General features: G+C 44.6%; 1 protein-coding gene across 1 annotated transcript; it reads left to right on the forward strand.

Annotated features, from left to right (window-relative positions):
• The first annotated feature begins 10436 nt into the window (after positions 1 to 10436).
• Positions 10437 to 15924, forward strand: RAMAC (RNA guanine-7 methyltransferase activating subunit). Its single transcript, XM_073568524.1, has 3 exons — positions 10437 to 10722; positions 14716 to 14874; positions 15612 to 15924. The coding sequence occupies exons 2-3, from the start codon at positions 14717 to 14719 to the stop codon at positions 15796 to 15798; spliced, it is 345 nt and encodes a 114-aa protein (XP_073424625.1). The 5' UTR covers positions 10437 to 10722; position 14716; the 3' UTR covers positions 15799 to 15924.
• Positions 15925 to 16530: the final 606 nt, after the last annotated feature.

A 16530-nucleotide genomic window follows, 5' to 3' on the forward strand; every position in this document is an offset into this window, starting at 1 on the left:
TAGATTCATTGATGATTTGCTGTTTATTTGGAGAGGTACACAATTGGAATTACAGAATTTTATATATTATATTAATACCAATGATTTCAATTTGAAATTTACCTTTTGTTCAAACAAAAATTCGATTAATTTTTTAGATGTTACTTTGAGGACTAATACAGATGGGAAGGTTGAGATTTTACCTTTTAGAAAACCTACAACTTCTAATAACATTTTAGCGGCGGATTCTTGCCATCCACCCCATGTTATAAAAAATCTTCCCATTGGTGAATTAATAAGGATTAAAAGGAATAGTACAGACCCTGCTACCTTTGAGAGTGAAAAATTAAAAACTTGTAAGAGATTAAAGAAAAGAGGATATTCCCGACGGTGTCTTGATAGAGCGGATAAAATTGTTAATGAAGTAAAACGTAGTGATCTTTTTGGCGAAAAGAAAAAAAGATTCTGATACTAGAAAATCTACAATAATTTTTTCAACACAATATAGTACAGATTTTTATAATATCAAGAAAATTCTTCTGAAATATTTACCCATTCTTAATCAGGACCCAAAATTAAGGGAAATCTTGAGAAATAACAAAATTGAATGTATTGCCAAAAAAGCACCTTCTTTAAGGGATATCCTTTCCCCGAGTTATTTTTCTGAAAAATCCACCACTCCAACAACGTGGTTGGATATGAAAGGGTTTTTTCCATGTGGTGCAAGAAAGTGTAAGTGCTGTCATTTTGCGAAAAAAATCGAAACTTTTTTCTTCATTTGCTTATAAAAAAACCTATGTAATTAACAATTTTATTAATTGTAGTTCTGACTATATCATATATTCAATAGAATGCACCATTTGTTTGATCCAATATATTGGTTGTACTTCAGGACCCTTAAAAAGGCGTATTCGTAAACATCTGAGCGATATTGAGAGCACTACGGCACTTACTATTTCTGCTGCATCTAGACATTTTGTGATAGTCCATGGAAGAAACACAGATTCATTTTCCTTTATGGGCATTGAAAAGGTTTTTCCACCTCCACGTGGCGGTAATTATAAACGCAAATTATTAAATAGGGAGAGTTTTTGGATTTTTACTTTAGGTAGTCGTACACCAGATGGCATGAATAAGAGACAGGACCTTATTACTTGTTATTGAATGTGTTTCCGTTTTTTTTGTTTTTGGGGGTTTTTTTTTTGGGGGGGGGGGGTTTCAGAAAGAAGGATTATAGGGAATCGAATAAGAAATAATAAATTTATAATTAAAATTGATGATCTATCCATCTGGTGAATGTATGTTTATGCATATATATATATATATATATATATATATATATATATATATCTTTTTGTTTGTTGTATCTTTGTGTCAAGATATTTATTTAGTGACATTATTATGATGTAGAATGCTGGAACATTTTTTTCCCATATATATTTGTATACTTGTTAACTGATTTTTCATATGCTCTTTCCATGTATCACTATTGATTTGGGTTTTGTCATCATAGGGTTAAAGTATGGGAGGACTTACTCTTGATTTTAATTCCTTTTTTCATCCCTTCCCCCCCCTCTTCCTTATATATTGGTAGCTTAATTTTCAGTTGGACAGACCATGTAGAAGGCGTTAATTCGCCGAAACGCGTAGTCTGAGAGGCTAACCCCCCCTTCCCCTAATCTATTTATCTACTGTCCAGAAGTGTGGATTTATTTTATGATGGACTTTAATAATAAAAATCTTTGCTAATGCAAGAAAAAACTTTTTAAAATTTTGCATCCTGGATTTTGTCCGCTGGAGTTTAAAGTTACATTTTTTCATTTGGGTCATAATTAAAAATTCCTGCATTTGAGGTAAATAAGTACTGCAATTATTCAAAAAGAATGTTGAACTGTTTATTGCGACCTGGTAAGGTATAGAAGAGTCAAGTTCGATTACATCGCAGCTGAGCCATTTATAATTAGACTGCCAACGAAAATTATGAAATGTAGAAACTATGGCTTTTGTGTCCCTGATGCAACCGGGAATCATTTGGGCTAGGGGCTGTAGGTAGTGGTCTACCCATACTCCCAGCATCTCGCCAGGTGATCCTATGCCCGAAATAATGGACCTGTAGCGAGGAGGGAAGATGTTTTTGTCCACTTTCAGTAGTGAATGATATATGAGCATGATAGAATGTTCTACATATAGATATTTAAACAATTTTTTTATCTATTGCCCCCCAAACTGACTCCTTCCTCTAACAATTTGTACAACTCCTTCTGAAAACTGATAGTAGGATCATGGTATAATTTAGAGTATACACCCGTGTCTTCCAGGATTTGCATGTTTAATTTGTGATAACAGAGTGGAATTCATAACGACTATGACATCCTCCCCCTTGTTTGCTGTCTCTGACTTCTTCAAGTCCCATTATTTCCTCAGGAGATAAATTATTATGTTTTATATGGGCCCAGTTTTACGAGATCTCTTTCGACCACTTCTTGAAATTGGTCCAAGACAGAAGGTCTAGATTGTATGAGATAGAAGTATGGGATACTAGTCATAAAAAAATCGTTAAGTGAATTAACAGGCACAAGGGATTCAAACTGTAATGATCTCTGAGTTAAAAAGTCATAGGTAACAAAACAGGCAAATTAGACTCAGATATTTCAATATTATTATCCTCATTCTCTTAAAACAAAATGACATTTTAGAGTAAGGTTTCTTGCTAGTGTGTTAACATCCAATATAGTCCGAAATACATTAAATTTATCGGTAGGCAAGAAAGCTAAACCTTTGGAGAGTAGGGAAATCTGGGCAGTGGAAAGAATATAGCTGGACAAGCTCCTGACAGGGCAGGCTAATATCTTTTTCTCATTCGTTGAGGATTTCTTCTTGCCCTTATGTTTCTGCGCCCTTTTTTTTTTGGTTGCGCTCTATAAAATTTCTTAGACCCAGATCTTTGTGTAAAACGTCTTCATTGCCTGTTGAAGCATATGAGGTGTCTTCACATGTATGGGAGGAAGAAGATCCCATAGAAGTCTTAGAACTGTCATAGCTGACTCTCCTTTGTTCTTTATAGAATTGTCCCTCCCTGCTATTTTTAAAAATGGATTTGTTGCATTTCTATCTGTAAATGTGACTATTGGCATAATCCATCGTATCCCGTTGGAATTTGGATTTTTTTTAGAAGCTGCAATAATATTCTGCATTTTTTCCTCATTCTGCATAATTTTAATATTGAGAAAAGGCAATTCAGTCATATTAACATAGCTGGCCAAGGAAGTTTTAATGACTTTATTCTCGTCTTTTAGTTTGGTTAATTCTGTTTCTTTAAATTCGACAATTAATGCCATAAGTTTTTTTCTTTTTTAATAAATTTTCAAACATTTCTACATTTCTGTTTTTTTCAGTCAAGATAGGGTGCGAAGTGTACCGCTAATGAGAAAAAAAACAAACTTTTTTGAATTTACTGTCATGCCCGCCATGTCCGTTATGCCTGTCATGTCCGTCATGCCCGCCATCTGTTATGCCGCATGACCCCTGGAGCAGTGTGCATGTGCACCGAACTATCATGCCCGCCATGTCTGGTATGCCGCATGACTCCGGGAGCAGTGTGCACGTGTACTGAATTCTCATGCCCGTTATGTCTCGTGCTGCAAGATGCCTGGAGCGGAAGGCACGCACGCCTTACCTCATGGCTGCACGCCGTTGCTAGGTAACCATCCGTCTCTGCTCTGATTCTGCAATCCTCTATGTATTCCTGGAGATCTGATCATGTGACCTTCTCTATGGTTCTGCCCAGTCTGATTTAGCAACGCTCTCTATGATCCTGGAGGACTGAACCGAAAGTCCTTCCCTGATCCTGACCCGGAACTGCAGGTGCAATGGTGCTATATCAGACCGCCCCTTCCTATGGGGCCTGAGTACCGTGTTGCTTCCCTGCATGGCTGCTTGGTCTGCTTGATCGCTCCCTGTATTCTGTGCCCCTGCACTCTGCTCTGTAGTGCGTCTCAGCACACGCTCTGTGCTTGTACTCTGCCTCTTGTTTCGTGCCTTGTCTTGTGTTGTCTCTCGTGCCATGTTTTGTCCGTGTCATGCTTGGACTTGTAGTCCTTCCGATGTTCTCTGCCTTGCCTGCTTTGCCATGTCTTGCCTTTGCTCTGCTTTGCCTTGTGGTCCTTCCTACGTTCTCTGTCTTTGCTTGTTCTTCCTTGCTCTTGCCTATGGTGCTCTGTTGTGCCTCCTGGCACACGCACCATTCCTCTTTTCTTACCTATGGTGCTCTGTAGTGCCTCCTGGCACACGCACCATTCCTCCTCTCTTTCCTCTGGTGCTTTCTTGCACATTTCCATGCTAGTCTCAAGGTTCTCCCTTGACCCGGCTCTGGGCTTCGGCCTACGCTCCGCTGCTAGCTCTGTTCTCGCTCTGACCTGGCTGTGTTTCTGCCTACGTTCTGCTCTTTTGCTCCGTACCCTGTCTAGTTTTGCCTTGTTTCTTGCTTTGCTTCTTCTTGTGCCCTTTGCATGCGCCTGGCCTTCCTAGCCTCCTGCTTGTGCCTCAGCCGTGCCCGCCTGCTTGTGCCTCAGCCGTGCTCGGTCAGTGACAGCTGTGTCACCTGCTATGCCCCAGTCGGGTTCGCTGGAGTCTTACCAGCCTGTTTGTGCTGCAGCCCGTCCAGCTAGCCAGTGCCCCAGCCATGCTCTCTGTGCTTCCTTGCACCTACGCTGTCTCTGCACTGTGCTCTTCGTGCTTCTCTTAGCACACGCGCAGGCCCTCGCCTGCCCCGTGGCATACCTCCCCGTGCTTCTGGAAAAGTACGCGCAGGTCTTGCCAAGTACCCTGTCGTGCCCTCTCGCACGCACAGGTCCTAGCCTGTACTCTGTCCCTGGCGTGTCCTCTGCACGCGCAGGACTCTGCTTTTAACATTGACCCTGGCATGCCCTCTGCATGCGCAGGACTCTGTCTTGAACCCTGACCCTGGCATGTCTCTCTGCACGCGCACAACTCTGCCTTGAACCTGACCCTGGCATGTCTCTCTGCATGCGCAGGACTCTGCCTTGAATCTGACCCTGGCGTGTCTCTCTGCACGCGCAGGACTCTGCCTTGAACCCTGACGTGCCCCTCTGCACGCGAAGGACTCTGCCTTGAACTATGACCCTGGCATGCCCTCTGCACGTGCAGGACTCTGTCTTGTCCCTTGTGCCTTGGCGTGTCTCTAAACGCGCATCCTGTCTTGTATGTTGAACTTTGATCCCTGGCGTGTCCCCTACACACGCACCGTACTTTGCACGTTGAACCTGGCGTGTCCCTACACACGCACCTTGCCTTGCACCTTGCCCTGGACCCTTGTGTGCCCCTAGCACGCACCCTGCCTGGAATCTTGCCTTGGACCTCGGCGTGTTCCCTAACACGCACCATGTCTGGAGATCTGTGGTGCCTCCTTGCCTGTACCCTGGTTTGCCTGCTGGATTACCGGAACCTGCCATCACTGCCAGAGATCGTAAGCATGAAGTCTACAGCCTGACGCCCTGATCCCTGCCAGCTGTCCGGAGTCCGATGCCATCGTGTCCTTGCCGGTAACCAGGCTTGCCTTCTAGCACGTACTATTCCATGGACCTTGGCGTGCCACGCACGCACCTTGCCGTGTTTGCTTGTTATCACGTTTCGCACTGAATGTTATCCAGAAATTGTCTTAATGAAGATACTGTCATGGTCACGCGTTGCTGGACATAGTGCCTCCAGCAGGGCGGATTTAGATTACACGCGTGACCCTGGATACACCGCTTCCAGTTGGGCGAATTTAAATAATAAAACGTGCAGCTGGATACGCCACCTCCAGCAGGCGAATTTCGGAAATACACGTATGCCTGGAAACCCCGCCTCCAGTAAGGCGAATTTAAACAATAGGGAAAACCTGGGTAACAATAACAATGGTGGCCCTGTGATAGGGAACGGAGAAGTCGAGACCTCCTGCACTCCCCTGAGTCAGTGTCTCTACACTCCTAACATTCCCTAAGCCGGTTCCGCATCCGGCGATGATCAGGAACCTAAAAACCCTGACTCGCCCTGCACCTAAATCCTCACTAGTGAAGTGGACGGTGCGTAAACTAATCCCACCACTGCACTAAAACACACATAAGGAAAAGAGACAAAACAGGGGAACACCACTTAGCTTTGCTCTGTTGCTTACGCTCCCAGCAAGAGCCCACCACCTGCGTGCATCTTTTCCTCCGACCGGATCCAACACCATAGTGCAGCCTTGGAGCAAACAGAGTCCATCACCTGCGTGCAGCTGTCCAGAAACAGAGTCCAGCATATGAGTCCAGCTTTCCAGCAAAAGAGTCCAGCATCTTGAGTCCAGCTTTCCAGCAACCGAGTCCAGCTCTTCACCATAGCTGCCACTCCACCAAGCCATGCAAGAACTCCTTGCTGACACCATAGCTGCAACTCCACCAAGCCATGCCAGCCCTCCTCGCAGACACCATAGCTGCCACTCCAGGACTCTCACTGAGCTGTCCGGGACTCTCCTTCAGCTCCATCCTTCACCCAGGCTTGCTTGTAACTGAGGACTATCACCAACCGTGATTACCAAACCTGACACTCTTTTATAGAGCAATCACACCTGTTTTATAATTACGTGCACAAAACTAAAGTAACCAAGTGCAATGACGCTCACCACCACCGGGGGGCAAATTTAGAACAAAAGATACACCACAGTGCAATAATCCTAATGGCCACCGGGGGGAAACTAGAACTGAAACACACAGCCAGAGGAAAAAAAGGTTACTTGTGCATTTTCTCTGTCATATCCAACCTGGATCATGACAGATACCTTGAACTTACGTCTTGTTCTGTCTTGTTTCCTGCACGTCCTTGTCGTCAGACACTCGTTCTATCTGAGCCGGCCGTCTGGTGCCAGCAGTCGTGGTGGCTCACCCCCTTGGTCTTGCCCCTGACACTACCTGTATAGGGGGTGGTTCCTCACAAGGTCAGCTCGCCCCACGTGGGTGGGTGCCACGACCCAGAGGGTCCACTCTAAAGAAAAAGTCGACTCAGCGTAAGCTGACCTCGTCACCTTTACCAAATGGCTGCAATGAAACAGAATAAAAAATTTAAAGGGGTCTGCATATTTTCCATACCCACTGTACAATGCATCATAACTGGAAGATTCATGTTTCTTAGGTGACTTCTGCAGCTCCAACCTGGACGACTCCGTGCAATGTCTCCATTTTGATCCTTCCAACAGCAGACCTGATGAGCTGATTCTCCCCTCCACCTCTTCTTTCTTACTTGGTTATTCTGAGGTAAGGGTGGGTGGCAGGTCTGGTGTGGTTCCCCTACTAAGGTAATTATTCTAAGCAAGCATTTTACTTTGATCACATTGGCTAGCAAATAAGTCTATGCACTAAAGCACTTTATTGTGATTATTTAAGGGTGATCCTTTATCCCAAAACATAGGGTAATGTTTACAGGCGCTTTGCATTAGCGTTAAGTGCACATTGCCCGTGGTATGTTGAGAGTTATGTGACACCTTATTATATATTTTGTAAATGAAAGGAAGTTTATATAAGATTGCATTTAGATCTGGGTATTGTATAGCTTCTGTGATATGCTTGCAACTAGCTAGGAATCCAGTCTGATCTGTATTGGCTACAGGCATCATTATAATTGGAAATGTTTTTGTATTGTAATAATATTTGTTGGATGAATAAAATGTATTTTTAAACCATACATTCTTTTTCTTATCCATTCTGGTGGGAGGCTTTCTGGTGTCCTGTGTGATTGCAGACTTTTAAATCCCCCCAGAGCACGCACTGTGGGCTGTGAGGATTTGACGGTTTCTGAGTTATTGTAGAATTTACAATAGCTATCACTCATATAATGTAACAAGTAAGTGAAATCTTTGGAATTATACTATACCTATATTTCTCTGCCATACCAGTGCATCAGGAATCATGGTATGTGTTAAAGGGGCCCATTGAGACTCTTTTGCCAGGGCCCAAGAAGCTCTGGAGAAGTTCCTGGTTACGCCCCTTTCCTGAGCAGGCCCTATCCTGTGGTACAATGGGTCCACAAATCCAAATGCACCACCGTTAGGGGCGTAACAATTAATACTGTCCACAAATTGAGAAAATAGAATATCCGGCACCGTTGTGTGGAAAAATACCCTGAATGTCTGCACATATATTTTTCACATTAATAAAAAACACCTTAATCCCACTTGGAACGGGTGCTCAATCCCATGTTGAAAAAACAGAACATTTCATTGTGAAGAGAAAGAAAAAATAGGATGGCACTCACCGTTCGTGTGAATCAAATCACTTTATTTCACATACACAAGGCATCGGCATAGGCACGGGAGCAATATGCTGGAAGACGGACAACAGCCGTTTCGCGCTCAATACGCTTCAACAGGTCCTATTCTCGTAACAATTATTACATTAATTAGACTGACATTTAGGATTAAACAACAAAACAACTATAAGAGGACTAAAAATCCTCCAAAAATTCAATAATACAGCAGAAAGAAGGCAGAGATGTTTACCTGCAAAGGCCTCCAAATGCACTATCAGGATGCAGCAAGCCCATGTAGTTAAGATGGCGGTAACACAGGTGCAAGAATACTGAGACAACCACTCACAGCCTACCAATCCAGTATGTTGCTGCACAAAAAAGACTTGTATGTGGCTCTGCTCACACAATGGTACCGCACGGCATCCAGGTTAACAGGCTATTGGTGACGCCCACACTATTAGATCAGGCAGGCTGCCCAGCGCCATCTAAATGCATCTCATGTGAACAGACTCCACAGTTTACAAGATCAAATGGGCCTGGCTGCACGCTGAAAAATAAAGTGCAGAAAAACACAAAAATATGTGAGGTATTAGTCTGTGGTGTCTGTTCACATGGAATGCATTTAGATGGTGCTAGGCAGCCCGCCTGATCTAATAGTGTGGGCGTCACTAATAGGCTGGTAACCTGGATGCTGTGCATTGCCATTGTGTGAACAGCATCCCATATAATTCTTTTTTGTGCAACAACATACTGTGCAGCCACCCCTTCCATGGATTGGTAGGCCACGAGTGGTTGTTTCATTAGTATTCTTGCACCTGTGTTACCGCCATCTTAAGTACATGGGCCTGCTGCATCCGGGAGGCCTGGGCAGGTAAACATCTCTGCCTTCTTTCTGCTGCGTTTTTGACATTTAGGATTAAAATAATAATCAGTTTGATACCATCCCTTTAAAGGTAATCTGTCACCCCTTTTTTCGAATATGAGCTGCCGGCACCAACATCAGGGGCTTATCTACAGCATTCTGTAATGCTGTAGATAAACCCCCGATGTAACCTGAAAGATAAGAAAAAAAAGAGTTAGATTATACTCACCGGGGGATCCGGTCCCTCTATCTTTATATGATGCTGTCCTCTTCTTTCCTTCCTGTCGTGGCTCCGGCGCACGCACCAGGAGAGGTCAGAGAGGTCCGGCGCCTGCGCTCTGCAGTATTCTGCTCTGCCCTCAACAGGGCAGAGGAAGTACGCCTGCGCCAGAGCCACGACAGGAAGGGAAGAAGAGGACGGCATCTTATGAAGATGGGAGGCGCCGGACCACAACACCCGTTGGACCAAGACCGGACCCCTTCCCCCCGGTGAGTATAACTCTTTTTTTCTTATCTTTCAGGTTACATCGGGGGCTTATCTACAGCATTACAGAATGCTGTAGATGAGCCCCTGATGACGGTGCCGGCAGCTCATAGTCGATAAAAGGGTGACAGATTCCCTTTAAAGACTATGGCCTCGATTACATAAGACTGGCGTTTCGTCTATCAGTCTTGCCGAGAGGCGTGCAGGAATAAGATGCGCCAAATTCATTATTGTCCAATGGGAGTGTGTGTAACATTTTCTGTCTTCTCAGCCGATCTATGACCACATTAGCGTTTAGCAAAGAAACAATGAGCCCGGAAACGCAAAATTTAGGCCGGTTTCACACTAGCGCTTTTTAAGCGCACGCACGGCCGGGGGTAGCTCCGCCCCCGAGCCGGCTCTCTGCCCGGCGTGCCCGCCCCTTGCTTGTAGCGCCGCCTACTAGCGGACAGCGGCGCCTGCGATCGGCGCACCCTATCTTTAACATAGGGTGCGCAGGCCGTGCGCTAGTTGCACTTTGACCTGCGCTGCGCACTTTTGACGGTGCGCCGTGCGCGCCAAAATCCGAAAAGTTTGATTTTGGCGCGCACGGCGCACCGTCAAAAGTGCGCAGCGCAGGTCAAAGCGCAACTAGCGCACGGCCTGCGCACCCTATGTTAAAGATAGGGTTCGCCGATCGCAGGCGCCGCTGTCCGCTAGTAGGCGGCGCTACAAGCAAGGGGCGGGCACGCCGGGCAGAGAGCCGGCTCGGGGGCGGAGCTACCCCCGGCCGTGCGTGCGCTTAAAAAGCGCTAATGTGAAACCGGCCTAAACAGGAGGAAGTCCTGACACTGATGTAACCAGCAGCCGGGGGTGAAACGTGCGAGGACAGCTGACTGCACTGCTAACCGCCAAACATCAGCAGAGCATAAACAACAGTAGCCCCGCCCAGCACAGATCACGTGACCATGTCGTGACGTCATGACACCGCGCCTCGTGTAATAGTTTCTCATTCACCAAGCACTAGGACCACCTACTTCTAGGATCACATGACCGCCTTTCGTGACGTCATCACACAGCGCCTGCTTTAATAGTTTGCTTCCCTTCCACGGTCCTAGGGCCATCACGCTCAGACGAGGTACGTGCTTCTCTGCCGCCGCGTGTAACTGCTGGAGCCGCCAGGACACTACATACAGGCCGGGGGTTCCGCGCTCAGCAGCCTGGAGCCGATTTGCTTCTTTCTGCTTCTTGTCTCCCCTCACTTACAGGGTGTTTCTGGCTGGGGACTCTGGAGCTAGGGAAGAAGGTGTACAAGCTTCACATGGAGAATGCTTTCACCTTACAGGGGAACATACATCCTCCATGTTTGATTTTTCAGTACAGCTGTTGCTTCTCTTGTGTGCAGTATGTCTGGCCCATGCTCCTTTGTAACAAGACAGGGCTGAGTGGTGGAACCCTAGATCTCTGTGCTGCTGTGGGAATTGTGTCTCACTTAAAAGGGGTTGTCAAGACTTGCAGTATTAAAGGGATATTTTATGTATATGGGATAAATTACTGACCACTGTGGGACCCCCAGCAATCCTGACAAGGGGGCCCCACAGCACCATGATGGATAGAGCGGAGCTGCACGTGCTCCACCTCTGTTTCATTCACTGTACTGATACACATGCATCAATATCATTCACTGTCTAAGGCTTATGGAGATTGCAGAGCACTGTCCTCAGCTTTCATAGATGGTGAGTGGTGCGGAGGCCGAGCATTCACAGCTCTGTTTCATTAATCGTGAGACTGTGGAGCCTAGTTCATGAGTTTTAGAGCCCCCCCCCCTTTTTGTCTCTGCCAGAAGTCCCTGTAGTTGGACCTCCATTGATCAGAAAGTTGTCTCATATTTCATGGATTGAGGATAACTTATTTTGGGAATAGGAATCATGTTACTTTTAGGTTCCAACAAAGGGGTACGCCTTGTCACTATCTGTTGGGCTCACACGAACTAGCCAATTTGTGGGTGAAGTGCCTCCATTTTTTTTAACATTTTTTTTTTTATAGCAGTAATGCAGTTCCAATTTTATATATTCAATACATGTTATAGCTTTTTAAAGCACAGCTTTAATTTGTTAGTTACATAGAGTGGCTCTCTTAGTCTAAGTTCACACTTGCGTTTGAGTAGCTGCGAACTTCTTCCCGTAAGCTCCGCCTACTTCCGCACTTCCCTTAAGCCCCACCTACTTCTGCTTGCATTCTGCGTACTTATCTTTAACACTGGGTATGCAGGGACATGCGTTGTGTGTGAATGCGTCCGCGTGCGTCGTTTTGATGTGCCCGCTGAATGCAACATGTTGCATTTGTGTGGTTGGCGGGCACGTCAAAACGACGGGCGCATTCGCGTACAATGCATGTCCCTGCATACCCAGTGTTAAAGATAAGTACTCAGGACACATGCAGAAGTAGGCGGAGCTTAAGGGAAGAAGTGCTTAAGGGAGGAAGTACGCAGCCCTACGCACTCTACCCAAACGCAAGTGTGAACTTAGCCTTAGCTTGCAGTTCTTCACACTTGTCTTTTTCTGTTTGGCAGTACCGGTCAGTTTTTTTTTGTTTGTTTATATTGATTTTAGGAATAAGCTGATAATCAAACTGTCAATGCACTGTATATGCAGCTTTGCTGTTCAGTTCCTGTCATTGGAGCCGAAAACAGCTTATCATTGGGGTGCTGGTGTCTAAGTATAGCTTATCGATATTGTAAGCCTGTCCAACCCCTTTTAAAGATATTAAAGGCATTATCTTTGGCTATGCCATATATCCTAATTAGCAGGCTAGGAACTGCACTTATGTCTGACACGGAGGTCCCACTCAACCCATGTTCTTTCTGATCCAAGTGTAGATAGTATGGAAAGTGACACTTTTCATTCTCTACTCAACCCAAGAGTACAGGCCCCAACCACGGAGCTTCGAGTTGACGATCTGGCCAATTACTTCAAAGAAAAAAATGACCAGATCCGACAGGAAATTATCTCCCAATCACCTCATACCCTGCACTGTCCTCCCTCCCCCACTGCATCTAGCTCACTCTCTGATTTTGAACCAGTCACAGAAGAAGTAAGCAGGCTCCTTGCATCTTCCCGCCCAACGACTTGCACCAGTGACCCATTTCCGTCACATCTACTCCAGCCCCTTTCCCCTGCTGTCACTCCTCACCTAACTAAAATATTTAACCTCTCTCTCTCTCTTCTGGTATCTTTCCCTCCTCATTTAAGCATGCCGTCATACATCCACTACTTAAAAAAACATCCCTCGACCAAAACTGTGCCGCTAACTATAGACCTGTTTCTAATCTTCCCTTCATCTCTAAACTCCTGGAACGCCTGGTCCACTCCCGTCTTATCCGCTATCTCTTTGATAACTCTCTTCTCGACCCTCTCCAGTCCGGTTTCCGCTCTTCACACTCTACTGAAACTGTCCTCACTAAAGTCTCTAATGATCTACTAACAGCTAAATCAAATGGTCATTACTCCATGCTAATTCTCTTGGATCTCTCTGCAGCATTCAACACTGTTGATCATCAGCTCCCCCTCACTATGCTCCGTTCCATTGGCCTCAAGGACACCGTTCTCTTATCTCTCTGACCGCTCCTTTACTGTATCTTTTGTTGGCTCCTCCTCCTCTCATCTTCCCCTTACTGTTGGGGTTCCTCAAGGATCAGTCCTAGGCCCCCTCCTCTTCTCTTTTGTACACTGCCCCTATTGGTCAAACAATCAGTAGATTTGGTTTCCAGTACCATCTCTATGCTGATGACACCCAATTATATGATTCTTTTCCTGACATCACGCCTGCCTTTCTAGAAAACACCAGCGATTGTCTAAACGCTGTGTCTAACATCATGTCCTCAATATATCTGAAACTGAACCTGTCAAAGACTGAACTCCTTGTGTTTCCTCCCGCTACTAATGTACCTATACCTGACATTGCCATTTCCGTGTGTGGTTCCACTATTACTCCCCAGCAACATGCCCGCTGTCTTTGGGTCATGCTTGACTCCAAGCTTTCCATTGTCCCCCACATACGATCACTGGCTCGCTCTTGTTATCTGCACCTCAAAAACATTTCTATTATTCGACCTTTTCTTACTTTTGACTCCGCAAAAACTCTTACTATTTCTCTTATTCATTCTTGTCTCGACTATTCTTCTAATCGGTCTCCCTCTTACCAAACTCTCCCCCCTCCAATCTGTCTTGAATGCTGCTGCCAGGATCATATTCCTCACCAATCGTTACACCGATGCCTCTACCTTGTGCCAGTCATTACACTGGCTACCCATCCACTCCAGGATCCAGTACAAACTTATTACCCTCACCCACAAAGCTCTTCATGGCTCAGCACCACCCTACATCTCCTCCCTTGTTTCAGTCTACCACCCTACCCGTGCCCTCCGTTCTGCTGATGACCTGAGGTTAGCATCCTCAATAATCAGAACCTCCCACTCCCGTCTCCAAGACTTTACACGTGCTGCGCCAATTCTTTGGAATGCACTTCCCAGGTCAATACGATTAGTCCCCAATCCCCACAATTTTAAAGCATGCCCTGAAAACTCATTTATTCAGACTGGCCTACCGCCTCAACACATTAACCTAACTATCCCTGTGAGGCACAGCCGAAAGTTTTTACCATAACCAGATTCCCCGCATCATGTTCCCACATGCTTTATGCATCCATTACCCCTCTGCGTCTGTACTGTTACACACTTAACATTATGGCTGGTCCACACAATCAGGGCAACTGTTACCACCCACCTTTTGTGTCTCCCTTTTTTCCTCATAGATTGTAAGCTTGCGAGCAGGGCCCTCATTCCTCTTGGTATTTGTTATGATCTATGTGATTATTGTTATGCTGTAATGTCTATTGTCTGTACAAGTCCCCTCTGAAATGTAAAGTGCTGCGGAATATGTCGGCGCTATAGAAATAAAATGTATTATTATTTAAGTGAGTTGTACAGGTGTGTTTGGCTCCTAAGCTTCTGGATATTTTGAATACAGCATTCCTAGCTCCTATATGACTACATTGACAGGAATGGGGGGAAAATTAAGCTTTTGAAATTCAGATAAAATTACTGTAATTGGTTATGTCTATTTTTCTTCAGAATGACAAACGCATCTGATATAAAGCAGACGTATGAGGACATGTTTACTCATCGCTTCACAGCGCAGGATGCAGAGTATCAAGATTATTTAAAAATGCCAGAGAGTCAACCACCTATTGTTGAAGACTGGAGGGGAGGCAACCAAAGGAATCAGGACAGGTAGGCATCTACATCATACCTGTAAAGGGGCTGGTTTATTTGACCATCTGTTCTTAAAGCATGTGTAGCCAAAAGAGGGTGATCGCCATCTCTCTCGTTTATATTGGCTAAAACCATGGGCCAGCGTAAGAGTTGTCTTGCTTGCAATCTTTCAGTTTGTTTTTTTTTGTGTTTTTTTCATATTACCTGGTCTTAGTATGACTTTTATTAACCCCTTCATGACCTTGGGATTCTTCCTTTTTGCATTTACGTATTTTTTTCTCCTTCTTCCCAGAGCCATAACTTTATTTGACCATGTGAGGGCTTTTTTTTTTTTTTTTTTTTGCTGGACGAGTTGTACTTGTGAACGGCACAATGAATTTTACCATATAGTGTACTGGAAAACAAGAAAAAAATTATAAGTGCAGTAAAACTGCAATGTTTTAGAACCAACTAATAGACAAAGTAATGACATATTAGCACATGTAAATCTGGAGATGTTTTGCCTCTAATTTTCTCATAGACTGTGTCCTAAGATACAGTAACGGCTGTCTTAGAAACTACAGTATCCTAGCAGTAATCCACAGTCGCGTTCGCCGGCCACCAATGGCGACTTAAGGAGCCCTTTTTCTGTCAAACACCAGAGGTTGATTCTGACCACTACATTGCATGTTGAGCTTTAGTGGTGATTGCAATAACATAATTGTACTTTTTCATTTTTATGAGTGTTGTCACATTTCATTTTCTTTTGATTACAGGTATCGAGATAACAGACACCAGAGAGGCTGGGAAGGCAGACGTGATTGGTCCAACTCCAGCTATAACCAACAGCGCAGTGGTAGAGGCTGGGGTAACAACCACAATCAGTACAGACACGAACGATCTTACCATTCGGCAGAAGGACACCTTTCTGGGAACCAGAGATATTACTCTGATCGTTATTAGTAGAGTTATTGAGGAGTTTTTTGTTTTTTTTTGAATAAAAACCTTTGTTTGCATGTATGGAGAAGACCTGCAATTCCTATGGTAATTGCATGACCTAGAACAAAAAATAAACCTATTTTTAGCAAATGCTCACGTTTTTTCAGTGCACTGTATGTAGTGAACGTCCTCATGCTTTGTGATGGTGCATTCCACATTGTTCTACAGCTCTTGTTCAAAAAGAAGATACTGTGGAGACTCGGGAGGTATCTTATAAAAGCCAAGGGTATATTCAAACGTGTGTACACTAGGGTGACCGCAAAAAATCGATGTCGGAATTTTGTCCGTCTGGACCCCACAAAACGATTCCCCTTTCCAGATATTGAGAGAGCCAAAATTTGAGCTCGATCAAACAACGTTAACCCGTGCCGCTCGTCGCTCAAAGTTTGAAAAAATCCAAATTGAGATATTTTAAGATTTAGGTATTTTGCATAGTCTGTTAGACTATAAAGAATGTGACAACAACATTGCAGAAATATCCCTGACCAAATTTTCGAACCATTTGTGGTATTTGAATGCAGAGTTGGTGGGATTATCGTTTTTTGATCCCACCATTACAGACAATTAAAAGTTGTTAAAGGCTAATAAATTGCTCAGTAGCACAGATGAACCATCAGAGCACGCTAGGGATGTAAATCCAAAAGTTAGGAAAGAAAAATTAAAAGAGGTAGGAAGTAACCGACTTTAACGACCTTC

This window comes from Dendrobates tinctorius, unplaced genomic scaffold, assembly GCF_039654945.1.
Source record: "Dendrobates tinctorius isolate UK_male_01 unplaced genomic scaffold, ASM3965494v1 ptg000022l, whole genome shotgun sequence".
Taxonomy (NCBI): Eukaryota; Metazoa; Chordata; class Amphibia; order Anura; family Dendrobatidae; genus Dendrobates; species Dendrobates tinctorius.

Coding starts and splice junctions, on each gene's coding strand:
- RAMAC (XM_073568524.1), top strand. CDS start 14,717: ATGACAAACGCATCTGATATAAAGCAGACGTATGAGGACATGTTTACT. Junction 14,875..15,611: donor AACCAAAGGAATCAGGACAG/GTAGGCATCTAC, acceptor TTTTGATTACAG/GTATCGAGATAACAGACACC.